At 37.6% G+C, this 27,062-nt stretch overlaps 2 protein-coding genes, 1 long non-coding RNA gene and 1 pseudogene across 3 annotated transcripts in view; 1 reads left to right on the forward strand and 3 right to left on the reverse strand.

Annotated features, from left to right (window-relative positions):
* LOC139718962 (WD and tetratricopeptide repeats protein 1-like) overlaps nucleotides 1-5,991 on the reverse strand; it is a 35,617-nt gene extending 29,626 nt beyond the window's left edge. Inside the window, exons 1-2 of the mRNA XM_071630407.1 lie at nucleotides 5,889-5,991; nucleotides 2,151-2,270 (exon numbers count right to left, since the gene is read on the reverse strand). Coding sequence (XP_071486508.1) covers nucleotides 2,151-2,204 — 54 coding nt within the window. The 5' untranslated portion in view covers nucleotides 2,205-2,270; nucleotides 5,889-5,991. The remainder of the gene's footprint in view (nucleotides 1-2,150; nucleotides 2,271-5,888) is intronic.
* Nucleotides 5,992-9,883: 3,892 nt separating this feature from the next.
* Nucleotides 9,884-16,007, forward strand: LOC139719044 (uncharacterized). Its single transcript, XM_071630488.1, has 3 exons — nucleotides 9,884-10,056; nucleotides 11,383-11,525; nucleotides 15,877-16,007. The coding sequence occupies exons 1-3, from the start codon at nucleotides 9,884-9,886 to the stop codon at nucleotides 16,005-16,007; spliced, it is 447 nt and encodes a 148-aa protein (XP_071486589.1).
* Nucleotides 16,008-18,988: 2,981 nt separating this feature from the next.
* Nucleotides 18,989-21,662, reverse strand: LOC139719073 (uncharacterized). Its single transcript, XR_011710059.1, has 2 exons — nucleotides 21,531-21,662; nucleotides 18,989-20,292 (listed from the first exon to the last, which is right to left on the reverse strand). It is a non-coding gene; the product is annotated as an uncharacterized lncRNA (long non-coding RNA).
* A 212-nt stretch (nucleotides 21,663-21,874) lies between these two features.
* LOC139719045 (glutathione S-transferase A3-like) lies at nucleotides 21,875-26,813 on the reverse strand (annotated as a pseudogene).
* Between the last annotated feature and the right edge of the window lie 249 nt (nucleotides 26,814-27,062).

The raw sequence follows: 27,062 nt of genomic DNA on the forward strand, positions 1-27,062 counted from the left end.
GTGGAAGTTTCCACAAATTTGCTGTAATATGCATGTGATCACCCTGTACATTTCCACTTATACATTTCCACTTGATAAAGTGAAACCATGGAGGCAGCCAGAATGGACTGAGAAATAGAAACTCTGTTTAAATTTGTGTGCATGTTATTGCTTCTTGGGTGGTAACATGTGAAGTGGAATTTTCAACAAATATGCTGTAATGTACATGTGATCACCCTGTAAATTTCTACTTCTAAAAGTGGAACCATTGAGGTAGCCAGCATGCACTGAGCAATAGAAACTATCATTCAAATTTGTGTGCATGTCATTGCTTCTGTTACTATCTTACATTGTAATGACAGAGATGCCAGATATAGATGCATGTACACGTATATTATGTGCAGACCAAGTCTACAAATATATACAATTTATACAGTCCATGTGTTTGTTTATTTCTATGCACACACAGTATTACACCGTACATAACAATATGTAATCTAAAGGCCTGTCTTCATCAGACAGAAGTTTCCAAATAATGTGGCATTTTCTGGTTAGAAAATTCACCTGAATGTCAAATTAACTCCCTATTTGTGCAATGAAGCTATGCATTTGATCAAGAAAATTTTCCCAAAAATCTGGGTCTGTGAAATAGCGTGGTAATTTGTGAATTACTGTATAAGTGGAAATTTTCGCGGTGTTGAAATTTTCGCGCAACCAGAAACTAGCGTGAAAATAAAAACACACAAATATTTTTGCTTGCCATACATGTATGTTCCTGTGCATGATGTCTTGATTCCGCAGAATTAAAAACACACAAAACTCTTCTTGCCCGGCCAAGCGTGAAAAATTAGTCACGCGAAAATATCCACTTTAACAGTAGTGTGTTATTTGGGTTGCTTCTCCATCAGCCGAAAATTTTCTTGATTCCATAATACTGAGGAAAGCACAGTTATCAAACAGCACACTGAGCTAAACCAAGTATTGATGCAAAGTACGCATGTGACAAATTCGGGCTAATTTCCAAAGCGGGCTGCTTTCGAGCTCATGAAGAAGCACATTCGTAATATCAGGCTATTTTCATGATTTTTGACGAATTGACTGGTAATTACAATATTAGCAAGTCACAAAAATGTAGGCTCCTGTGAAACAAATACACTGCATACTGTCACCAAGGCAGAAAATCACTCACTTTCCTCCTGAAAAGGGATGTGCTTCTTCCGCAAAAGTGGTTCTGGATCGACAATTCAACTACTATTAATCATGTAACTGTCTGACTTATCCCATTTTGTCAAATATCATGGTCACAAAATATATGGCATACATGAATATTCATTACATTCCATTAGTCTAAGGTTATGAGTTTAATGGAGAACAGCAAAATTCTCCCCCCCCCCCCAAAAAAAAATAAAAAATAAAAAAATTAAAGAGTAGGTAACATAAATAGCATATAAACAACAAAACTATTAAGTAAACCCAAAGGAGTTACTTTTAATGGGGCTGTATGTTTCGTTACAAATGATAATGTACTGTATACACCATATATTTCGCGAGTCTAAATTTTCGCGAATCAGGAATTCCCGACGATTTCACGAGTGGTTAAATTCGCAATCGTGGAGTCCTGCGCTGAACGGAGAAATGTAGATGCGTACAGAGTCAATATTTTCACGTGTTTTTAATTTTGCGAATAGCATCTGACTCGCGAAATTCGCAAAAATAAAAACCGCGTGAAATATTCGGCGTATACAGTAAGTTATTTTCAGTTCCACATATTGTACTCATTCATTGTAGATCAAGACTTTGCCTCATTGATCTACATATAATGTTTCATCACATCGGATAATGCATGAACATTTAAGTGAGGATAGACAGAGAATAGATAATAAAAATTATTTTTGAGAGTAACCATCTGTACACATTTTAGTTCCCCTTCTAATAAAATGATTACCATATTGCATGATGCATGATCATTGCAAATTCATAATTATCTTTTGTGCACATGCAACACTATATATTGTATTTAATACATTATACATACATGTATCAAATCTACATGTAAAACTAGTAAAAACTAAAACTCTGAATACTACAGCCTACAATACCAATGAAAATAATGTTGATAATAACAGCAACAACACCAGTTAAAATAAAGATAAAGAGATTGATGGACTTACTCTAATCTGCCTCTTCCTGAGGTGATGGATGACGCTGGAGGGCTTTTTATTCATGTTTGCTGCGCCTCTTCCCTCTCTCCCTCACAATGACATGAAGAAATCCACCGAGCGGCCGAAGCCCTAAATGGTTTGATTTGCAAGAAAATGGGGACGAAGAAGAGAACAAGGATGTAATGAATTATTTATCCCTTTACAAATTTAACCCGTTGAGGATGAGTCCCGAGTATACTCTGGCAAGTGTCTATGGGAAATGCGTGTTGTAGCAAAATCAGCCCATCCTCAAGGGTTAAAAAGCATGATACCTTTAAACTTTAAGTTCTACACAGAACCAGCAACACTTCCTGGGTGGCTCACCTTTTAAAGCTTACAAAGACACAATACAAGAGAATGGGCAGCATCACTGTGTGTGCAGCTGAAGAACAGTGTTTTGGTCTACATCCATATAATTTATGTAGATGCATAAAACCCCTCAGAAGAAAAGTTCTGCCATTCCAGTTTGATGTAATTTTTCACACAAGAAAAAAAAAAAACAACTTCATCATTTCATTCAAATGCAACATTATACGAAAGCCTGATTAATCTTCTTTACAATGACAACTCCCTAGTTTACATTACGCATTCCTGGAATGCACAGTACAACTGATGACATAAATAATGTATGTGGAAAGGGCAAATTTGAAATGTTGCAAAATGGAGCAAACATGTGAATACAGTACTGTATGTCGAACAGACCCGTTTGGTTTGTCTTTCCTGGGGAGGCATGTGCTTGAAAAGAATGCTTTATAGGATTGTCATTTGAGTCCAAGCTTTATCCATGAATTAAAAACTGCAGTCCAGCTCAGTATTTGCAGATTAGAATCAAACATAAAGGTTGATCAAACAATCATAAGGTTTACATGTAGGAAATGGAAGTTTTTTTAAAGAGCTCACATTTCAGCATGAATTGGTCATTCCAGTGGCTTTCTTTCATCAATACACTAAACATACATCAAAGCAAAATTGTTGCTTTGATCAAACTTTTCACGTTTGATCTGTCCCGACACTCAGCTCTTTTGTACATTCCAGGAACACCCAATCAAAGCAAGTTTAAAGGGATAGTACAGTATTGGTGGAGATGGGAATTGGTCTTTTACTTTTTGCGAGATACCAAGAAAGCACTTATGATATAGTACAGAACATACCATTTTAAGAGGAATTCAAAGTTTATTTGATAAAAATCGGGTTTGGAATGACTGAAACATCTAAAAACAAAGTAAAACAAAACAATCGTAATAAAGTGTGGGTCCCACACTTTATTAGAATCGCTCTTTTTTTTGGATATCTCAGCCATATCAAAACCAATTTTCATCAAATAAAAGTTGAATTCCTCATAGAATTACATGATCTTTCATATTTCATAAGAGGTTTCTCATTATCTCACCAAAAAATGTTAGAAACCTGAAATTAGGTCTCAACCAAAACTACACCATCCCTTTCAGTGTCATTTTGAAGATAATTAGTCAGGCTTTCTTATGATGTCATATTAATGCCTTTGTAAGAGAAGCATGATTTATCAAACTTAAATTGCAGAACTGATTTTGCAGGGTTTAGTATGACAGGGTCAAGGTGCATCAAGTTAAAGGGTGCAGACGGACTGACGGCACGTGTACAGCAACATCATTTCTCACTTCTTCCTGTTAGCAGTCAGATAAGTGCAATTACATAGTCTTGGGGTACATTAATAAGCATGGCATGACATTTTTTACCTTTTTCATAGGGGCCAAAAATCATAACATTTATTCTTTTTGGGTGCCCCACAAAAATAAAGAAAACATAAAAGAATAAAATTGTTTTGTAAAACATTAAAATAATAAAACAAACTGTGAAAATGTGAAAATTTGCAGGAACATAATGTAGGATGGAGTACTAAAAGTATTGCATGCTACAAGTAACTAAAAAGAAAGAATATTAAAGAAAGAACAGGATAGTCAATAATTCAACATTAAAATTATCATAAACCGTGACAATTACATGAAAATTGGGAGGTATGAGTACTATGACAACATAGGGTTTCATCCTACGCCTACTGTAATTTACTGAGTGTGACTAAATTTACCAAGTCTAACATATATTCAGTACTGCCCTGAATTGCAGCATAAACATTCTTCCCTCATATTTAACATAAAGTCAGGGATATAGAATTCTACCTTGTTTTATCACTGGATAGATAAAATTTGGTTGTGAAAAAAAAACGAATAGTTTGGCTGTAAAATACTATGGTGGCAGAGCTTCCAAGTCTCACGCATTCTGCGTGAGACTCGAGCATTTAGGGGTCCATCTCACGATCTCACGCATGGCACCCATTTTTCTCATGCATTGGGTGAAATTTGGAACTTGGGTCTATTAACAATGAGCATAGCTCAAAGAATTAAAGTGATAGTTGCAATTGAAGGTATATTTCCCTTTTGTCTTTATAAGTAAAAATAGTCCCTTAAGTTGCACCTGATCGCGCACCATTAAGAGCTAAAAATTGAAAAGGCTCCGTACTAGCCCCTCCCACACCCTCGCTCGCGCGCACATGCGCGCGCCGAGACGTTGACTCATGAAAATCTCACTCATAAAAATTTTTTGAACTTGGCATCCCTGTGGTGGAGTTGTCCATGAAGTACGACGATCTGGGCTGGCTACCCTGGTCGCAGCAGGTAGCTGAAATTAATGCAGTTATGAAGTATGGAGCTATTCATCCCTATGGCTATTCATGAGAAAAATGCATAAAAACAATGTACTCAAACTACACACAAATTTTTTCTGATTGTGACATCAAATCCCATAATTTCTTAAAAAGTGGGAAAGAGTTCCTTATGTCCCCCCCCCCCCCCACTAGTTTGCGCAAAATGGATAGATTGCTATTTTTTTTTACTAATAATGGACTAAATAAAGGTTATGCCATTTATGGGAAGACTTCCCATAACCTTCATTTAGTTAATTATTAGTAAGGGGTAATGGTGGTTTGTTTATTTTGTGCAAGTTGGCAGTATTGCTTTGCCTTTGGAAACTGTCAATGTTTTCAAGAATTAGCCAGAAAATGCTGATCAAGGTTAAAAGTTAGTATGTTTGCTTGTACTAAATTATTAAAGTTGTTGATCAACAAGATCAATGCAATGAACCTCTTATCTTTGACAGTGCCTTTACTTTACACTAACAGAAAGGTACACAATGCCACAAACTGAATAATAATTTTTCTTCTTCTTCTTCTTCGTCTTCTTCTTCTTGATGACGAGTGACATCACTGTAACACTGATTCTGGGGGCCCAATTCAGAAAGCAAAAGTAGACGGTACTTACAATAATGGATGATTTTCTGGCAATAATATCATTTAATATGTCGAGAAATGGTTCCGGATTTTTATCTGCCTGTTGTGCTGTACATAGTGATGAAGTGTCAAAGTAGAACTACATGTACAATCAATGCACTTCATAGTACGTCATAGTCCGTACATTTTACATGCATACATACACTGCTCCACCGCACAGGGTGTGCGGTGACACTGAACTGGCTTCCATTACCATATCACAGCTGTTCCCGCAGTGTAGTGCCTAGACACATCCGTCTTCACTACAGAAAGAACTGGCTAGCCGACTGTAACTCCAGAACGAACCAAACGACAATGAGCAGTCAAAAAGGTTGAATTGTCAAACTTTGCTATCTAAACGAGAGGACATACCCTCCCCAGTAATACGTTTTGATTCTCCACCTTACCGGTAATTTCATGAAAATTGTTAAATTCAGTCTATTTCCACTTCTGCCACCACAGAGCACTGCCCGTATTGTTCTCACAGTCCAGTCGCTCGAGCTCTATCTCATCTCCGGACAAGTGCAGTGAAGTCTGGGTAGCAAAACAGAGCAAATGCGCATGCTCAGACCTATTAAAAGGAATTCAGACGTACACATAGGATGGACAAGACAACAATGCTTCCAGCCAGCTGATTGTTCGGAGGGCGACCTTTATAGAGTGTCATATCACCATTTGGGGAGGTTGCGGCCGCGATGTTGTACACGTCTGTCGAAAATGCACTATTATAACTGGAGGACGTGAATGGGGGGAGGGGGGGGGGGGGGGGTTAAGCCTCAAAGTCAAAGCTATTGACTTTTTTATCTTCTTCTTTAAAACGCAATAAGATAGAGCTACGTTAGTGCTACAAAGACATTAATGACTGCATTGCTCATGGCGGATCCGTAGGTATACTCTGCAGGGGGGGGGGGGGGGGACGGGGCATAACTTTCACATTTTCAGCACCTTCTTGGAAACTTCTAAGACAGTTTCTTCTTGAACACCCAACAACGGACTGAAGAGTTTGTTCGCAAAAACCGATAAGTCCATTTTTGAAGATTTTTAAGTACGGTCTCTGTCATAAAGTACAAAATAATACCTTTTAAATGATATATTGGTCACTACATATAAAGGTACATATTGAAGTTATGGTCAACGGAAGCAAATTTTTTTTATTATTCTCTTTACTTTTCTTGACCTTTAATCGCAAATATCTCCATTTGTTAAATATGGACTTATCGGTTTTTGCGAACAAACTCTTCGGATTTTCACCAAACTTGGCATCTTTATGGGTGATAGGATCTCAATTTGTTTTAATGACCCACCCCCCCCCCCCCCTTGGCTGAGGGGGAGGGGGAGCTGCAATCTCAAAGTCTTTAAAGTAGGGCTAACGGATTTTTTTTAAGCATTTTCTTTAGAACCAATAAAGGTAGAGGTAACTTAATGTAGTATGAAGACATTAATGACTGAATTGAAATTTCATGTTTGATTATGGCGGACCCAGGGTTCGGAGCTGGGAGGGGGGGGGGGGTAATAGGGCAGGTTTTTTTTTTTTTACATTTTCAGCTACTTCTTGAAAACACTCGTGACAGATTTTCACCACACATATATCACGAAGCATCCCCTCTTTGCCGTGCACTGGATCTAATTCTTCTTTCAAACTTGCTTCGAAAGCAAAAACTTATTTGAAGACTAAATTTAAAGACTAATTTTCCAGTTTCAGATTTTTTCCCCCTAAATGAATATCTAATCTGGTTTTAAACACTATACTAACTTATGTCGGCTATGACAACCTGGGGGGTCTTCCAAAATAAGAACAAAAAAGTATCCAATGTGCTGTACATCAGTTGCATATAGATCAACTATTGTTGTAAACAACTCAGTGTACGTACCCGAACAGAGATCTGTTAACCCAATGGTTGCTTGAGTAGGGTGACGTCACGGGTAATGTTTGTTATATAACGAATGTTCGTTAACTAAAAAATGAAATCGAAATTCGTTTCTACGAAGTTCGTTAGTCCTAAAATGCTATAAGAATTCGTTATTTCGAAGGTTCGTTGATACGAAAATGATATAACAGGTCCGTTATTCCGAAGGTTCATTAACCCTAAAATGAAATGAGGTTTGTTAATCCCAAAATTGAATAAGGTTGGTTATTCCGAAAACTGAATAATTTGGGGCAAAGAATGGCTCATCCTGATGATGATGATGATGTATTTAGAAGAGGGAGAAGGATGGCATAAACACATCAGAGGAGGAGGAGGAGGAGGAGAAAATACTTGTATTCCAGTTCGTCAATATCTTGCGTATGTGTCTATATTATATGTCTGTCTGCGTGTGCGTGTGTGTGTTTGTGTTTAGTGTGTGTGCGTGCTTGGCGTTCGATTTTCATTATTGCGAATCCTACCATTTTGTTTTTAAACTACAACATCGTATTTTGTCACTAAATGAAGTTTATTTCATTTTCGGAATTACGAACGTCATCTAATTTTCGGATAAACGAACCTTCGGAATAACGAATCTCATTTCGTTTTCTGGTTAACGAACCTTATTTCATTTTCAAAATTATGAACCTTCTGAAATGGTATTATCTTTTCACTTTGCTCGTCCGCTTTAAGTAGCTGGAATACCACAAAGTGCAAGAAAGTTCAATTTAAAAAAAGTTTCTGTAAGTTGTTTCGTCTTGTCTTATCACTGCTTCAATGGGACGACCGACAACATAACGGGTTGTCCAAAAATGATAACTAAATTCAGAGAAATAACCACAGGGGTTTTATTTCCTCATGTTGGGGAGTGATGCATAGTTTGTTGAGCTTCTATAAACACGTGCATACATGGCTTCGGGAGACGCTTAATCCAGTTTATACAAAATTTCTTCCCCCAATTCTACCGGCCTGTATACCAACAGATTTTCAATTCACCTGTTTCTATATACTCACATTTCAGTCCTTGAAATCAACTCTGCATGCATAACTTGTTTGCCATCCTAGACAGGAAGGTGAGACGCACCTCCCTGCTATAGGCAAGCCTCAGCCAAGCATTCTGGTTGTCAGGAACAACCTTTGTCAGAAAGTGTGCACTTGACTTAGTTGAATGTTACTACAGGTCTATTCGAAATTATTGCTCACTGCCCCTACCGCGCCCCCATCCGGCATTTCCATGCTTACAATACAATATCTCAGTGCATCTTGAATGTAATAAAAATGTGACTGGAATGCAAGAGGGAATTTATTATTACGTAAGGATGACGTGTCTTACGTATGCTTGACGAAGATAGCGTCATTTTCCTTTACCAGGTTACAGTGTGTGGTGGGCCCATGTCATTCAGGCAAAGTGTGGGCTGTGGCTATCTATCAAGGCATCACCGTTTCGTCTCACCTCCCTGGTAACACTGAAGAAAAGAGTGTGGGACACCCTAGATGACAAACAGCAACACTGGTAAGCGCTTGGATTGTCTTGATGTTCAAGCATTTAACTTGCTCTCTTTGCTCTATATTGCTTTCTTTAGCTATGAATTTAACGTGCATTCTCCTAAAAAGAAAATCATCACTTATAAACTAAGAGTTACGTTGCATTAGCTCTTCATTCCCTGAGCTGCTGCCCCAATGGTAAGTTAGGTTAAATGATAAGTCTTTTTGAATGGGCTGAACATGTTTTATTTTATTCTAGTTCTAGTCGCTTTTAGGACCCACGGATTCCTGGATGTGCTTAAATTGCCAAGACTTGATGTGTGGTTTTAAACATAACGGTCGTCAAAGTGATAATAAAAAAACCCACATGATTATCATTACGATATCTGCCTTTGTTACCAGTCATCGATACAATGAATATCTTCTTAATTTCGAAGAAAAGTATTATTGTACAACTGTACAACTAAGAGTGGTAATCCTGTTTCTTAAGAGTTCCGGTTTGCCCCCCCCCCCCCCCCCCAAAAAAAAAAAAACAAAAACGACAAACAGACAAACAAACAAACAAACAACAACAACAAAAAACAACTACAACAACAACAACAACAACAACAACAACACCAAACCAAAACAAAACATATAGATTGAGACTAGTAGATCTATACCTAAGTAGGTCTAATATCAACATTACTGGAAATGTTTCTGAACTAGTCCATATGTTTATTGGAGTTGCTTACTGGGGTGATAAAAAGGTGAGGCCTCCGCTGGATTCTGGAGTCGTCATGGTCGTATTATGGCCAGGTAAGATGCATGGGTTAATTAGTGTACAAGTGGAACTCTTTAACCAATGTTAACAGTTTAGTGTTGTTAGACGTCAACGATACCTGTATTTCCTTTATCAACTCGCAGAGGGCATTAATTCCATACAGATGCAATTTTATGCCTCTTGTGTGTCTATAACTCTACCTTTTTTGTGTAATATAGAAATATTTCCATCGGCCATAATACATCTCAACATGGACGTACGCCTTGCCGTGTGCAGTATTGCTGTAGCGGTGTTCAGCGCCTTACTTTGGCTGGACAGCATCCAGAACGCCTCAACACAAGCCACGCCCACCTTCCGGTCCGCTCTTCTCACGAAGAGACACACCCCCGCCCCGACACCACCATTCAGGGTGTGTCCGTGCAGGTGTGTATACACGTGTGAATTTGTTTTTGTACTGGTGCATTACTGTACAAGTCGAGAAAAATGTCAAGGTCGTACAGTTAGCTGTGACCCAAGATTATCAATCATTAACTCGTCCCGTGATACTTCAAATCAAGGTCATTATAATTCGTTTAGATGTGAAACATAGATGCATTATATTAATTTCTTTTCCCCCACTGATTATATCTCTTATTTATCAGTTTGAAAAGTCGTGTTATTGCTAAGAAATAATAGTTAAAGAAAGTTTGTAAGCCGTCTGATTAGAAGTGCTAACATGTACCCCACGAGGTGTGTGTTTCCTATATGCAGTAGCTAATTCTGTTCATATACAAAAAGGAAAATGCCGCCCCCTTGCGTAGGCAAGGTACCAATCATTTTTAAGTGCTCAGTCAGCTCAGCTGCACATTGGTACAAATCTAATGACCTTTGGGTTTTTTTTCTCTCTCTCATTTGGTTAGGTATTTTACCCGTTTTCAAAGCGGCACAATGCATGCATGAGCTTGCCCTGTACGTACGATTTCTGGAATCCATGTTCAAACTAAGAATGAACGTGCTTGTTCCAGATCAGGTGACTAGAATGGGCCGTCGATTGACATTTCGGCAGACATCCATTTCACTGTTTTGTGTTGAATGCATCAACGACCCTTTTATATCAATATTGCCAAATATCAGGCTTGTTGTCAGGCGGTTGTGCTAACAAGCATTATTTATAAGGATTATTAGTATGAACAATAATTTTACATCACAGATGCTTATCTCAGTGCACCCCAAAACCAACCTGCCTGATCGTACAAATGATAATGACCTTTTTTTTCTACTCATGCATAAAGTGGATCTGTGAAACCCCTTATTAGTCTTGGCCATGAATATTACACAATGATCTCAAATTCACCTGGAAATGCAATAAGGTTGTTATAGCAAAGCTTCGTTAATCCGAAAATGAAAAAGGACCCGTTGATCAGAAAATAAACTGGAGTTTGCGTACTATACCAACACTTAGGCACCTTATTTCGTATTCGAATTAACCAACTAGCTTCGGAATAACAAAATCTTTTTCACTTTCTGATTGACGCACCGTTAAATAACAAAACTGCAACTGTCAATACAGAAATGGATCAAGATACATTTATGTGATTATTACAATGCATGCATAATTTGAATGACATTATGGAGCTTACTTTATACTTATCAATTTTCAAGTTTAATGTTAAGATCTCGTTGTATGCATGTGTGTTTTTATGACGTATCCATATTTTTATTCAATTATCAATATTATATCAATGTCATCACCAACATCACTTATGCTAGTTCGAGTCCGTGTCACAACGGGGGCCAGTGCGTGGACGTACGAGTCGGCTCGGGTAGCTCCGCCGTGCCCGACTTCGAGTGCGAGTGTATGGACGACTGGGACGGTGATGTGTGCCACGTATGCAACTCCACCGAAGGGTTCGGTATGTAATTGTCAATAGTTATTAGTAAATCCAAGGAGGTTCGATAATTGCCGGGGTTCCAACCGGCTAAATAATCATTCAAACAGCAGCCAGTTTGCTATCATTGATGGCCCATGGGCAAAAGAATCCCGACAAGTGCATTGAATTGAGCCTTTGATGGTCGGTGCTTGAAGCCGCTATCTCTCTGAGCAGTCCGAAGATTTTATTTTTTATTTCACTTGATACACTGTGATATGGCTTACATTTTGGTAGTTTATTAATTAAATGAAGTTATATTCCCCCTGATGATAAAACCACGGGCCCACTACACGTGGACATACATCACTAGTTAATTCATTCAAACACCTGTTTCTGTCAAAAGCGTCACAATAACATTTTAAACAAGCTTTCCTTGTTTGATCTCATCATGACCGCCCGCAGCCATCCAGCCTGGATTAAAAAAGACGGCGCTTTGAGAAATCTAAAAACTACATGCACAGAAAACAATAATTCTTTGAAATTAAAAAAAAAATGCATGTGCAGTTGTTTATTAGGAAATCCTTGCTCAGCCAATTTACTTTGCTAAATGCGCGTACTTTACGAGAAAAAAGCAAATATTTTGAAAGGTTGATTGTGATTTGTAATATAATTTTTCTAATTTCTCGCACATTGTTTCAGAGTAAACATGGAAAGTTACGGTACACGACATGTATGTCTTACCATGAACATTTTGAAGCCCTCACCTAGTGCCATCACATAAAGCAAACGGAATCGAAATCGGGTTAGAAATGGCGAAGGAGTAGCATTTTGTAGGCAATGTGCAATATAGGTCAAAAATCAAGGTCAAAGGTCAAAGAAGTCAAAGGTCAAAATTCTGTGTAGAAGTTTTGAAGCCCTCACCTAGTGCCATCACTTAAAGCAAACGGAATTGAAATCGGGTTACAAATGGCAAAGGAGTAGCATTTTGTAGCAAAATGTACAATATAGGTCAAAAATCAAGGTCAAAGGTCAAAGAAGTCAAAGGTCAAAATTCTGTGTAGAAGTTTTGAAGCCCTCACCTAGTGCCATCACATAAAGCAAACGGAATCAAAATCGGGTTAGAAATGGCGAAGGAGTAGCATTTTGTAGGCAATGTGCAATATAGGTCAAAAATCAAGGTCAAAGGTCAAAGAAGTCAAAGGTCAAAATTCTGTGTAGAAGTTTTGAAGCCCTCACCTAGTGCCATCACTTAAAGCAAACGGAATTGAAATCGGGTTACAAATGGTGAAGGAGTAGCATTTTGTAGCAAAATGTACAATATAGGTCAAAAATCAAGGTCAAAGGTCAAAGAAGTCAAAGGTCAAAATTCTGTGTAGAAGTTTTGAAGCCCTCACCTAGTGCCATCATATAAAGCAAACGGAATCAAAATCGGGTTAGAAATGGCGAAGGAGTAGCATTTTGAAGCAAAATGTACAATATAGGTCAAAGGTCAAGGTCAAAGGTCACAATTGAAATTCTGTATAGAAGTTTCAAAGCTCCCATGTAGTGCTATCATATAAAGCAAACAGAATCAAAATTGGGTTAGAAATGGCGAAGGAGTAGCATTTTGAACATTTTGATCACACACGGACGCACACACGGACGGACACACGGACGGACGGACGGACGGACGGACACACGGACACACGGACACACACACGTACGGAGCCCGTTTCATAGTCCCCTGCTCGAACTCGTTCGGCGGGGACAAAAATGAACGATGAAGCAACGTTACCTGCGTGTCCACAATACATTTCCATGCACTTTAATAATTAGTAATTTTGTGACGCAAAATCTGTCATGTTTTGAGGTTTGCTGCCCCCCCCCCCTATCATTGGTGTTTTTATCCAAAGGCAGTTGAGTCTGAAAAGGCGCCTCGGCCAAATAGACCGAAATGATGGAAACGTTTCATTTGTCAGTAATAATGCATGATTATACAAATGATGCACAGGATAGAGTGCGTTAGTGTAGGCGTATAGTGCACTCGAGGGTATTTACAATTGTGAAACATGCACGAGGCGAAGCCGAGTGCATGTTGCACTACATTGTAAATACCCGAGAGTGAGCTACGCCTCCACTAACGCCACGAAATAATCCTGTGCATCATTTGTTTTATAAAATGGGTCGAAAATTCAAAAAATAACAGCATTTGTCAGCGTTTTTCACGTACCTTCGTGGGTCAAGACGTCCGAGGATGTTCGTCCCAAACATTTACGCACGTCGCACTCGGAAATCCCGCACATGTAAGTACTGTACGTATTAGCGTAGACGTCTATACGTACGCCACATGATTGTTGTGCACAAGAAAGGCCGGCTGGCAGCCCGAACGAGAAGTTGTTTACAGGATTGACAGCGCGTATGGTAGCGCGCGACGCACTTGTAACAACTGATTAAGTGCGCACTGCTAGTGTAAACATTGTGACGTCAGTGACTTTACGCTTTTTTGCTAGGCCGTGCATGATAGTAAAAATTAATGCACGCACATGTGACTCATTTCAGCGCTTCCAATTGGCTACATTCTTGAACCCATTTTATAATACACAATCGTCATTTTCCGAACATCAGAATGTACTCATCGATCAAGATGCTCATAATCGGGTAGCGGTGATGATGGGATCAAAGAAAGACCTCCGTTCATAGTATAGACTATATTAATAGTAGGTCCCTGCTTAAAAAAGAATTATGAAGCACAACTAAATGCACTCAAGAATAAATGTCAGCAAAAGTGTGAATATACAATCTGCACAAGGTCTCCGCAACTGTGGCAACGTTGGGATGAGCGCACGGGTGCTGTAGAGACACACTGCGTGGATCTGGACACATGATGGCGTTTTTCTATACAACCATTTTTCACTTGGCAGCCCGAGGGGGAGGGAGGTTAACCCCCTAACCTCCCCCCCCCCCCCGATCCTGCTGTATGTTGTGAAGGTGTTTGAAGTTGCATCCTCCTGGAAAGCCGATTTTGATACATGCCCTATCAATTCCAACAAATAAAACTGATATTGTGTAATCTCCGAGTATAGTTCTTTAGAAATTGATATTTCAGATTGATACTCGGATATGCGCAATCGAGTTACTTTGATTTTTATTTCTTCAATATTTGTTCAATTTCTTTTAGCACATTCCCATGTCTTTATCATTATCATATCACTCATCTTTTATAAAAGTAGGGATGGCGAAAAGTATAATTAACATTATAAAGACATACCTTCCTTTAATAGAGAGTGGCTTGTCGTTATGTAAAAAGACATGAATCAAGTGTTTTTCTGTCCTCGAAGTGTAGGACCACTTTGGCAAGTACTGTAAACTATTTTTGAGCGGCCGACTCGAGCATGGGTTCAAAGGGAAGAAGACAGTTATGACTGAAATAATTGAATCTCCTAGATAATGATTATTGAAAAAAGTATGATGGGGGTTTCGACTAAATCGTTATGTTTGCTCATCAAGATTCAACTTCAACTAAAACAAGAGATAAGCCTAATAAACTATGAAACATCATCTTTTCTTGATCTGTGATCATTGAATTAAATCATAGTCCGGTTGAAACAGGTTATGACCTGCATAAGCACCGAGGTACTCGATGTTCTAAAGTACTATAGCCATGATTGAAAATCATGGGCATACATACTCGGGCTTGATTCGAAACAACGACCTCCTATGACCACCGGGGAGGCGTAGACCACCGAGCTTCCGCCAGACGGTCATGTTGTGCTGGTCACAATCTAAGAGGGTACTACGACAGTGCTTGGTCACTTCTCTTGTGGTAAAATTCAAACACATTTTATGGTAATATCGTGGTGATAGGAAAGAATATCTGGAAAGTTTGTCATGGAAGATCATACACATTCAATGTTGACTTCGAAATTTTTAAATTAGCGTAGGCCCTATATACAAAACAGTCAAGCACATCCTCTTATCCATGTTTATGTCTGACCTTACAGAGCACTCAGATACGCGAGTAAGCCCAAAAACTTATGACCGACATTGTCTCTCACCTTCTCTTCTCTTCACCTTCCCCTCTTCCCCTCCTCCTTCTCTTTCTAATCTTCCTCCTCCCTCCCTCTTCTTCTTCCTCCTTCCCCTCCTTCCCGCCCCCTCCCCCTCCTCCCCCTCCTCCTCTTCCTCCTCCTCCTCCTCCTCCTTCTCCTCCTCCTCTTCCTCCTTTTCCTCCTCCTCTTCTTCTTCCTCCTCCTCTTCCTATTCCTTTTCCTCCTCCTCCTCTTCCTCCTCCTCTTCTTTTTCTTTTTCTTCTTTTTCTTCTTCTTCTCCTCCTCCTCCTCTTCTTCTTCTTCTTCTTCTTCTTCTTCTTCCTCCTCATCCTCACCCTCACCGCTTGCCGATCCCGCATCCACAGAGATCCAGTGTTCGGACATCTGTTTCAGTCGCAAGAACGGGATCTGCGAGGACGGGGGCCACGGGTCCGTCTCGCCCAGCCTGTGCACCCTCGGCACGGACTGCGAGGACTGCCACGCTCGCTGCCTATAGTATCATTGATCCAGTAATTTTCGCTCACTCTTTCTGAGACTAGCCTGTGCTGATTAACATGATTTATGTCACATTCCTAAATAAATTCCGTGCATTTACGATTGCTGATGTTTATGATTGTTTTCAACAGAATCATGATTTTATTCTTATTTTGCATTCTTGAAAATAAAGAATGAAGCATCCCAATACTGTTATCTTTTATTGGCGAATTTAGTATCGTGCAGTTAATGCGGTAAATCATATTTCGAAGACAAGAAAGACGCTGTTTATTCTAAATCCTTTCCTGAATCTTCGTTCATATCAGGTTCCACTGACTGCTTGTCTTTTAGAATGACAGTTAGACCCAGAATGGGATAGGGGAAATCCGAAATTAGATTTGTTTGAAATGCAGGGGATTCTTTGTTTTTATGCAATTGTATTTTTCAGCACTCTCTTCACTGGAATGCTTAGATACTGCGTTGACATGGTTGACGTTGGTTTCGTGATGAGTGTGATGAAACTGAAATAACGCAAGGTAGCAATCCTTTGCTACATTATAGAATAACTTTGAAAAGGCTCAAAATGACTTTCTGCCGGTGTTTCCAATTACTTCAGTTTAAACGTTTGTACCACGTACGTGTATTGCCAAAGTAGATCATAAAATCTCATTTGCCAAGTCAGTCGCTTACTTTTTAAAGTTTTCCCTTGTCTCTTCCAGGCCATCGATACATACGTATTTATACGAATGACATAGCAATGTAACACTGTAATGTAACCCCGTCGGTTAAAGTGCGTGTGAGATCTGTGAATTTCATTATCAAATTGCTCTTTTTAATACGCAGGCCCAACCTTTATATTCAATGTATAGGGGCAGAGAGAGAGGAAATTAGAACTTTAAATAGGCAGTCCTAAAATCGAACCCTGCCCTTCCTTGCATCATCGGATATAACAGAATGTCCCTCTTGACCAAGGTACAAAGATAACTAAATTATTCCTTGCAATGCTCGGGTTAGAAAGATAAAGACGGGGCGCCCTCTGCTTACACCGGAGAAGCTATCCAAGGACTACTAAGAGCTCACCATTGTTATTATTATTATTATTATTATTATTATTATTATTATTATTATTATTATTGTTATTATCATTATTATCATCATCATCATCATCATTATCATTATCATTATCAAGACAGTGTTATCAAAGTTAGTGTTATTACTATCGGGATTATAAACATTTTCATTAGTATTACACTTTGTTTTATTTCATGGATGGCTGTAATATTATTCGTAAAGGTATCTATTCACAGTGAATTTTACCCTGAGAGCTACGTTGGGTTATTACAAGTTTGTGTGCTCAGTGGCAACGTTCCATGCATGGAAACTAAATTCCATCACCCGTTTGCTTCCATGCGTTGTTATCCTTAAATCTATTCCCAAAGAAAAGACAGGAAATAAAGTCAAACACGTTCAAAACAAGTACGTATATTATAAAGTCAAATCTCACTTTCCAAATACATGGAACAATTTCCAGCGTTCATCTATTTTACCACAGTTTTTAATTTGTTTTACATCTAAGCAAAAGTGTGTTTTGCAGTTGATATCCATAATGTCCATATTCGGGTTTTTTTTTCTGTGTACGATACTGATTGATGACTTGAATTTTGTCCATATTTCTCTCTTTTTTTAAGTACGATACTTACTGATGACTTGTATTTTCATTAAAACCGAAAGTTAATGAAATACATCGTGTGTTTTTTTCTTTTTTCGATGTGTTGGGTTTTCTCATTTTCTAAGGGTTGGCTACAATTAAACCTAATCGAGATTTATAATGTTTTCTCTGTCAAACAAGTCAAATACGTGTGAGGCGATGACATTGCTTTATTCAATTTTCATGTCACCCAAAGTGATAATGAATGGTATCATTCCTTGCAAAAAATTGGATATTTCTGTTTTTCTGCGAGATTTTGTCCTCCTTTTTGGCAGGTTTCGCTGTTCTGATTGTTTCACTTCACTCTTTTTTTTTTTATTAGTCAAGGTGGAGATGAATTCTGTTTTCATAACTATTGTCTCACGTGGTACCTTCGTGCTGTAGAATGTTCTCCTCAAGTGTATGGAGACGGTAGGCCTACCCTCTTTGCAGAATGCTTCGGCACATTTCCTCTTTATCTTAATTTCTTTCGACTTTCACCATGTCGTCTGATAGAATAGTATTATAGGAAAGAATATACTTTAACCTTATGTTTCTGTATGAGCGCATGCATGTGCATGTGTATATTGGTGTATGTAACTGTGTGCGTGTTTGTAGGCATATTTGTGTGTTTGTGTGTGTGTATTATTATGAGGTTGTGTCAGTGCTCATGGCCAGTGTAATTATGTGCATTCTTTTGTGTGAAGTTATGTATGTACTGTCGTTTGCGATGTGCACACACCAACCATTATGTTCCATATAAAACTATCGAAATAAAGCATATCATAATGCAGATTGTCGCTCCTCTCTACACATTTCACTACATACGTATCAATACACTTGAACAAAACTGAAATAGGACGATAAAATGCTTTATGAATATCGAAATAATCAGATGCTATAATTCTGAAAAAAAAAACTACTTCTTTCTTTGTCCATTCAAGAAAAAAGACAGATGGTTAATCCATCATATCATAAATCTTAATGAACTATTAATCACGCCCTCAACGTCACCACTATGACCAGATCAGAGAAAAATAGGATATAGATAATCATTAGTGGTCTCATGATATCCATTATACTGTTTGTACATTACAATATTACTGGAGGTGATTAAATTTAGCAGGACAATGACGCAGTGTGAGCTAGAATAGAAGTACATGTTTACAAACATTAAGGGCTGTAACGATGCAATCACTTTCTTTAAATCATGTTAATGGTTCAATGTCATTCAGTGCGGCAGTCGACTCATTACCGTTCCTTTGCTTAATGTTTTCATAACAAAAATAAATTGGTCTTTCAAAACATGTTCTATGTATTGGAAGCCACAGGAGGGTTTTTTAATTGCTCCCCTTTTTTTATAATTATTATTGTTCCCGTTATTCCCTGTCGATATCTTTGTGGGACGTCTGTCAGTGGAAAGGAAATTTGAAATCGCTTTTCTACTTCACAGGACTACCCAATAATAATAATAATAATAATAATAATAATAATAATAATAATAATAATAATAATAATTATAGTAATAATGATAATAGTAATAACAAATTCTTATATAGCGCATTTTAGACTTGAAAAGAATTTCAATGCGCTTTACAAACAAACAAACAAATTATACCATAATACAAAATACAGCAATAAAAATTACAATTTACCAAACACAATATATTACTCTACAATTACTATTTCTTAAGTGTACGTAAAAGGTCAGAGTTGCCAGTACTACTGAGAAATGACTTCAAATTAACAGTCATAGGCTACTTTGTATAGATAAGTTTTGACTTATCCTGACTTCCAATATCCTTTATCATTGCAGATATTTAGCTTTTGAAAATGAAACCCATGGTCTGTTTACAGTATACATGGAAGAATTTGAGAGTAGAGTTCTTACATTTCCTATAATTCCAAAACTCGACTTCTGCCACATTTTTTTAAAGAGTTTACGCTTGGTAAAGACACATAATGGGAAACTTTGAGCCTTATCATGCTTAAGTATTTTTGGCGTTTTGTTTTACTACCAAAATTTCGATACGTCGAATTAAACGAGTAAAGTGGGTATAACTTGAACGCTGTAGCTTGAACAAGTACATGAAAATTTGGGTGCTGTTCGTTATTCCGAAGGTTCGCTATGCTATTCCGAAGGTTCGTTATTCCGAAGGGTCGTTAATCCGACACACGCAAATTCCCTATACCTCGAGGTTCGTTAATCCGAAAATGAAAAAGGGTTCGTTAATCCGAAAATTTGTGGCGTTATTCCGAAGGTTCGTTACTCCGAAGATTGGTTAACCCGAAAACGAAATTCGGAACAATGAACCTTCGGAGTAACGAATCTTAGGAATAAAGAGCCTTCGGAATAACGAACCTTCGGAATAACGAGCTGTAACCGAAAATTTATACCCTCCCTATATCTTCGTGAATCCTCCACTCGTCATCTCATCACAATATTGGCGTTCGACGTCCTCTATACCCCGACTTCCTTTTTTTGTAACTTTCAACGTTTTCCAGTGTAGGCTACTTGCTTCACTTCTGCCACCATGTCGTCGTCCATATGGGGCAACCGCCTCGGGCTAGCCAGGTACTCCTTGATGCCCGGCTGCTGAGAAAAGTGTGCGATGAAAGCCTGCGGAGAAGCATCGAGAAACGGAAAATGTAAGGTCCAATGATGAAACAGTAAATAAAATCATGAATAAGTAAAGTTATGTATATATTATGTCTGCCCCCGTCTGTCTGTTTGTCTCTCCCTCTTCCTCTCTCTCTCTCTCTCTCTCTCTCTCTCTCTCAACACACATACACACACACATACACACACACACACGTGAATGTATAGTTTTATGTATGCTAAATTTTCCTCATTTTTCTGCAATTAACGCTGTCTAATCGATCGATCTTTAATCTGGGTTTAGGAGGCTACATTCGTAAAACTACTCCAAAAGAAAATTTTCCTTCAAAATGTCATGAATTAAAATCTGCTCCTATGGGATTACAAAATGTAAAATCAAAGTAATATTTTATACGTGCCGTGATTCACGCAGATTTCTAACGTTCCATAGATTCTGTTATAATTCATTGTTAGCAAAGCTTTGTTTTTAGTTGATTGAAGTGAAATTGATATTCATTGTCCCCACACCTACAGGTTTTGGTGTCACACGTATATCAGACGTACGCAGACTCACGCACGGATCTCTTTTGGATTAGAAGGATGAAAATTAATGAATATGAACATGAATACGAATGTGAATATGAATACGAATAAGGTAGAAATCAAAATAATACCACGTACTTTTAAGATATATGATATAGATTTCTAATGATGCGCTAACTTGAAAATTTGCTTTTAGTCGTTTGAAGTTAAGTAGGCCTACATCTATGCGAAATAGTTGTCACAATAGGAAACAAAAATTTTAAGCATTGCTTGCTTTTACATTTAAACTAAAATCAGTGTTAAAGGTATGGTACATGATTTTGGTTGACGTGGGGATTCAAGTTTTATTCTTATTTATTTATTTATTCATATTATTGAAACATAAATCTTACTTTTTACGAAATGATTAGAAACCACTTAGGCCCATATGAAATATCAAAGAGCATACAATTCTAAGAGGAATTCAACGTTTATTGATGAAAAATTTGTTCTGAAGTGGCTGAGATATCAAAAAACAAAGTCAAACAAGGTTTTGTTTTTGGATATCTCAGCCATTTCAGAACCGATTTTCATCAAATAAACTGTTAATTGCTCTTAGAATAATATGCACTTTGATATTTCATATAAGTGGTTTGTAATCATCTCGCAAAAGGTTAAAAAACAGAATCCCCATCTTAACCAAAACTATTACTATCCCTTTATTTAAAGATAATTGCCTGACAGCGCGGGAACTCTGTCATCGTGTGCTTGAGATTCGGGGCTTCTTGTAAGTAGCTGACGGCGTCGAAGAATACGATGTCTGCCATCGTCAACGTATCTCCCACGAGGAAGCCGGCCTTGCTACCCGGTAAGGATCTGGGGGATAAGAGCATTGGAGTCTCATCTTAAGATCTTTTGTCACATTTGATTCAATTGATTTTGATTAGATTTGATTTGATTTATTGGTTTCTGTATTATCACTGTACATGCTCATTCTACTCCATTTACTAGTTTCTGTACCAATATTGATACTAAATGAGAGTATACACATTTTCACACTGATCGCTGGGAGCACATACTATTAATATGTATCGAAATTCGGCTCGACGTCGAAGGTAGTAGCTCTGTCATTGTCTGTAGCCTGCGGCCAGGAGAAATTGATGTAAGACCACTAATATATTTTGAGATGTATGATTTGGATATGGAAACAAATGAAAAAAATGGATTACTGAATGGGCCACTATAACACTTTAACATTTTACTTTTTTTTCAAATCGATCCAACGATAGAAGTAGTTATTATACCCGAATGTCAGATGCAATCATTAATGAATGTGTATACAGTGTCATGGAAAATCTACTTCCATTTGATATTGGGTAATAGTGTCGAACATCTTCGCCATACCTGTCAATGTTCTGTTTTGTTAAGATTATTTTCAATGTTTAATTAAATGATTTCATGTTTAATGTTTTTCCCTTACTTCTTAATCACGGTAATTGGGTATTTAAAACAGATAAATTACTCTTTCAAACACTGGTAGGTAACGTTCTCGGCATTCCTTGGTTGCTTTTTCCAGGAACTCCGCCCGTGCCTCTTCCGTCGGTTTAAACTTGTAATTGAAGATCCCCAACTTGAACATATCTCTCGCCCCCGAGGTCAACATGTCGATGCTAAAGACACACATCAAGGATACATGTATAACAATAATTTGCACGCTATGATGAGGAGCCGTTAAGATATTCTGCGTAAAAAAAAACAAAAACAAAAACAAAAAACGTTTAATTATATAGGGAGAGGACGAGGTGGTAAAATAGACACTCTAAGGCAGTCATTCGATTCTTGCGTGCTTTTGTTGATGGACCGTTTGTAAGAATGTTATGATTTCACTTCAATGTTTACTGGTATTATGTAAATTCTTAATGTTATTTGAAAAACAAACCAAAACAAAAATTCAATTTAGAATACAAACTTGAATTTTCAATTATAAACTGACATATACCATGAAAAAAAACGGTCGTGATTACAGGTACCCAAATTGTTCTTGCTTCATAAACTCCTCAAGAGAGGAGTATCATTTATAAATGAATAAATAAATAGATAAGTAAATAAAAAGGTATGTATATATATATATATATATTATATATATATATATATACATATACAAAGAGCAAGAGAAAGAGAGATAACTTCGCTGCGTTCTTGTCCCTCAGGTATACCCAATAATCTCTAATGAAAATAACAATTGACAGAAACAAGAACAGAAAAACTAAAAAAGGACAAAGTTGAATCAAGGAGTATACTGTCAATTAGTTAGGCCACCGCTCTTACAGGGTCTGGTCGTCACTGTTCTTCCCCATCAGTCCCCGTGTGCGACAACACGTATCTGAGGGTACAGTCACTGCCAATCAGAGTTTTCCCGTCGATCTCCAGGAGGGGAACCTGTTTGAACATCAGCTTCCCATCTGCGTGACGAAAAACATTTTTATCAAGTACGCCAAATTGAACCTTGCTCTTTGTATCGAATACATCATTCATCGTCCTTCCCTCCCGCCCCCTTTTATCTCTCTGTTTCTTGAAGGTGTATACCCAGAACTGGAATGACTTAGGCCTACAGGGAAGCAAATGTTTGGTATTTTATCAGCAACACACACATACGTAATACAAGTAATTATAATATAATCATGTTATACATGTTTATGTAAACATATAATTTCCTCGGGCCGGCCATCTTTTCAAGATATGCCTTACAATGGCGGCCCTCTGCACAATCGCTCCATAGTCGTAGTTGTTGTAATCCCCGCTGCATAAATTTGCATACTGTATATTATACCATTATTTCATTTCATGTCTTTGTTTATGCAAGTCAAATGACTCTGTCTTGAATTTACTTTGTATATTTCCCACATGCTCATGATTATGTGCCTTACTGTATATTGAATTGTTGATTGATTTATTGATTTGCAGAAAATAAAGTATCTATTAATCTAAATCATCTATATATTTACATTCATATTTATGTTCATATTCATATTCACTTAACGGAGGAATAGTGGTACAAAGGGCAATTTCGTACAGATTAGTATTGAAAGTGAAGCAGAATAATCTTACTCGAGAAATATCTGACTGTCGTTGACTGTGATCATCATATGCAAAAGTTGTTAAGTCGCTGGTAGAAGCTCGGTTTACCAAATATTTAGAATATTCAAATTTTTATCAATAGACTAATATTCCTTATACACAACCCTTCAACTGATTTCGTCTTTGTTTGTAGGTGTGCTTAATTATTCTCTTCATCACAGTACCAAAGAACTGAATTTGCTAGGCTGGTGTTATCTAGGTGTGATCGTAGTTGTTCTGCTGGAATCATTCTATTCATTCCTTTTAATAATCGTCTATCATAGTAGATTGTGAAGTCGAATAACTGCATTACAGGCATTCATGACGACGAGTTTACTAACAGGGTCTATATGTATATTGTTTTATATGCTAATCAAAGTAGTATGTAGGTATGAATTACGAAAAAAAGTACAGTGCAAGAAAACAATTAAAAATTTGATGAAAATTGCATAAAAAGAGGGAAATTAATGCAAATGAGTGTGCCATTGATCTTATCCCCTCACAATTTTCCAATGATCGTTTGCAAAACTGACGAAATTAAAATTTTCTGCTTTCAAAACTTAATAGTATTGTCTGTTCAGGAATTGTCAGTGAAAATTGACGATGGACGTCACAATTTCATAACGTCAAACATTTACCCGATTTTGATCAAATTTTCATTGTTAATAATTGTGCTTCAAGAGTTGTACTTTTTCTTATGAGGCTGGCTTTTACTTGGAGCAAATTATTCCTTTGACAGATTGAAAATAACTACCATGTGCACAAAAAAAGAGAGAAAAAAAAAGACTGAATACCTTACTGACTAGCATGTGAAGAACAGTAAAGTATACTATGGTAGTAGTAGTAGTAGCAGTAGAGAGACAGAGAGAGAGAGAGAATGAGAGAGAGATTTGTTGTCTGTATTACGTGTATGATTTGCAAAAATTATAATAATTTTTGTTAATTCATGTTTACTGATGTGGTAATAATTAAAAACTCACCTGTTATCAACTGTACAAACTGATCCCTGGACCTCAAATAAGCCTCCTCGTACTGAAGGGAGTGGCAAGAAAAGAAAATGCACAATCATGACAGGTGCCGCTCTTTTTTTCTTTTTTTTTGAGGGGGGAGGTGGATGGTAAAGGTCAAGGGTCAATGAAATCCTTACCCCTTCTCCACCCAAAGCGGAATCCTCGGACAGTAATGATTTGTCTGTGTGTGCGTGTGTGTGTGTGCTTTAGTTTTCTTTTCTCGATTTGTTCGAATCTTTTAAGAGCCACAGTGTATATTACTATATGTTTGTTTGTTTCTGTGTGTGTGTGTGTGTGTGTGTGTGCGTTTGGTGATGCTACTGTCATCCGGGCTCTATGTCCTCTTCTTGTCTTTATTTTTATATCCAAATAAAGTGCACAATATACAAGAAAAATATATTCGGCCTATACTGGTGGATTGCCCATTCAGCCGTATTCACAAAATACAACTATTCTTCCCTGGGATCCCATATTTTACCGTATAATAGAAAGCATAATCATACAAACACGAAAAAAAGGGGAATAGGGGGTGGTTCTGCGACAGGTTCTGCGACCCCCTGTTGTTGTTGTTGTTGTTTTTCTTTATTTCCGTATCCAATTAGAATGTAAAAGTATAATATCAAATACGAAGAAATGGAGATACAAAATACACACTTACCATACAAAGCATATTACAAATATATTACACACACATTGAAAAAAAAAACATACTCATATACACTATTGAAAGCATTTACAGATACTGTGGGATTTTTTTTTTACAATAACTGATGACAATGAGTTAAAGGGGGTATGACATAGCTCCATCAAATGAGTACAATGAATTCTAAACGATTCGGTCTTTGTGTGTTATAGACACAACGGATTACGAATGTGAAGAATCAGAACGATCAAAGAGGCAGAGAAGTACGTTTGAGAAGTCTCAATGACTTGCCGGAAATGATCGAAATTCATGACTGCTGGTCAAAATCAAAGTTGCTTCAAATAAAAATGGAATCTGCATGCTGTGGATAATCACAAAACAACGTCGTTGTCGCTATTCTGATTTTAGCTGTTATATTGCAATAATTAGCTTCGATTTTGCGACCAGTTCAGGGTAAAATGTGTGAAAAACTGCAGTCTATTTAGTGTTTGGGTCTGAGCAGCTGATATTTCGGAAGTTATTAGATATTTTCCATAAACCAGTTCAATATTACACAATTACAAAAAATGTACGGCAGTCATCATCGCATATCAGCAGTGATTAAAGGGATCGTAAAGTTTTGGTTGGGCCCTAATTTCAGGTTTCTAACAATTTTAGGTGAGATAGTGTGAAACCTCTTATGAAATATGAAAGAGCATGTAATTTTATGAGGAATTCAACGTTTATTTGATGAAAATTGGTTTTGAAATGGCTGAGATATCCCCCAAAATGATGATTCTAATAAAGTGTGAGACCAACACTTTATCACCATCGCTTTGTTTTACTTTGTTTTTGGATGTTTCAGTCATTCCAAACCTGATTTTTTCAAATGAACTTTGAATTCCTCTTAAGATGGTATGTTCTGTACTATTATCATAAGTGGTTTCTTGGTATCTCGCAAAAAGTTAAAAGCCCAATTCTCATCTCCACCAATACAGTACCATCCCCAGTATACATAAGAGACTTTCTTTGTACATCTCAAGCAATAGAAAAACATAATTTGCGTTAAGACCAGAAATTCAAGACATGTAAGCAGACACAAAATAATACAAAAGACACAAGTGGGAATAAAGAACTAACCTCTACTTTCGCTGCACTCAGAGCGAGTCGAATAACCTCGGCGAGACTCCGCACAGCGAAATACGTCAGTTTCGGCTTGTTGTCCGCCATGATAACTGCAGGTGAGACCACTTCAAACCGTGAACAACCGTGGTGAATCTTTCTGGTAATCTGGTATAAAGTTCGAAGTATATATACTTCAATCTATTTGGACAAGCTGCGGCGTGATATTTGCACACCCGTGTGCTTGAAAGATGACATTGCATTTTCGTGTGGATATCACGCACACATTATGCATACAGTGTATCATATACACTCAGTAAAAAAGAAAGTAAACACTTTTTCGAGTTCATATTTTTCATAGAAAATTTTGATGAAAATCGATGTGTTATATACCATAT

Source organism: Diadema antillarum, unplaced genomic scaffold, assembly GCF_040938485.1.
Source record: "Diadema antillarum isolate AM-2024a unplaced genomic scaffold, OU_Dant_1.0 scf00000103, whole genome shotgun sequence".
Classification (NCBI taxonomy): Eukaryota; Metazoa; Echinodermata; class Echinoidea; order Diadematoida; family Diadematidae; genus Diadema; species Diadema antillarum.

What these genes read in the sequence shown, in the direction of transcription:
- LOC139719044 (XM_071630488.1), top strand. Translation starts at nt 9,884, where the DNA reads ATGGACGTACGCCTTGCCGTGTGCAGTATTGCTGTAGCGGTGTTCAGC. An exon ending in TTCAGGGTGTGTCCGTGCAG is followed by an intron (nt 10,057 to 11,382) that starts GTGTGTATACAC and finishes CACTTATGCTAG; the next exon opens with TTCGAGTCCGTGTCACAACG. An exon ending in CAACTCCACCGAAGGGTTCG is followed by an intron (nt 11,526 to 15,876) that starts GTATGTAATTGT and finishes CCGCATCCACAG; the next exon opens with AGATCCAGTGTTCGGACATC.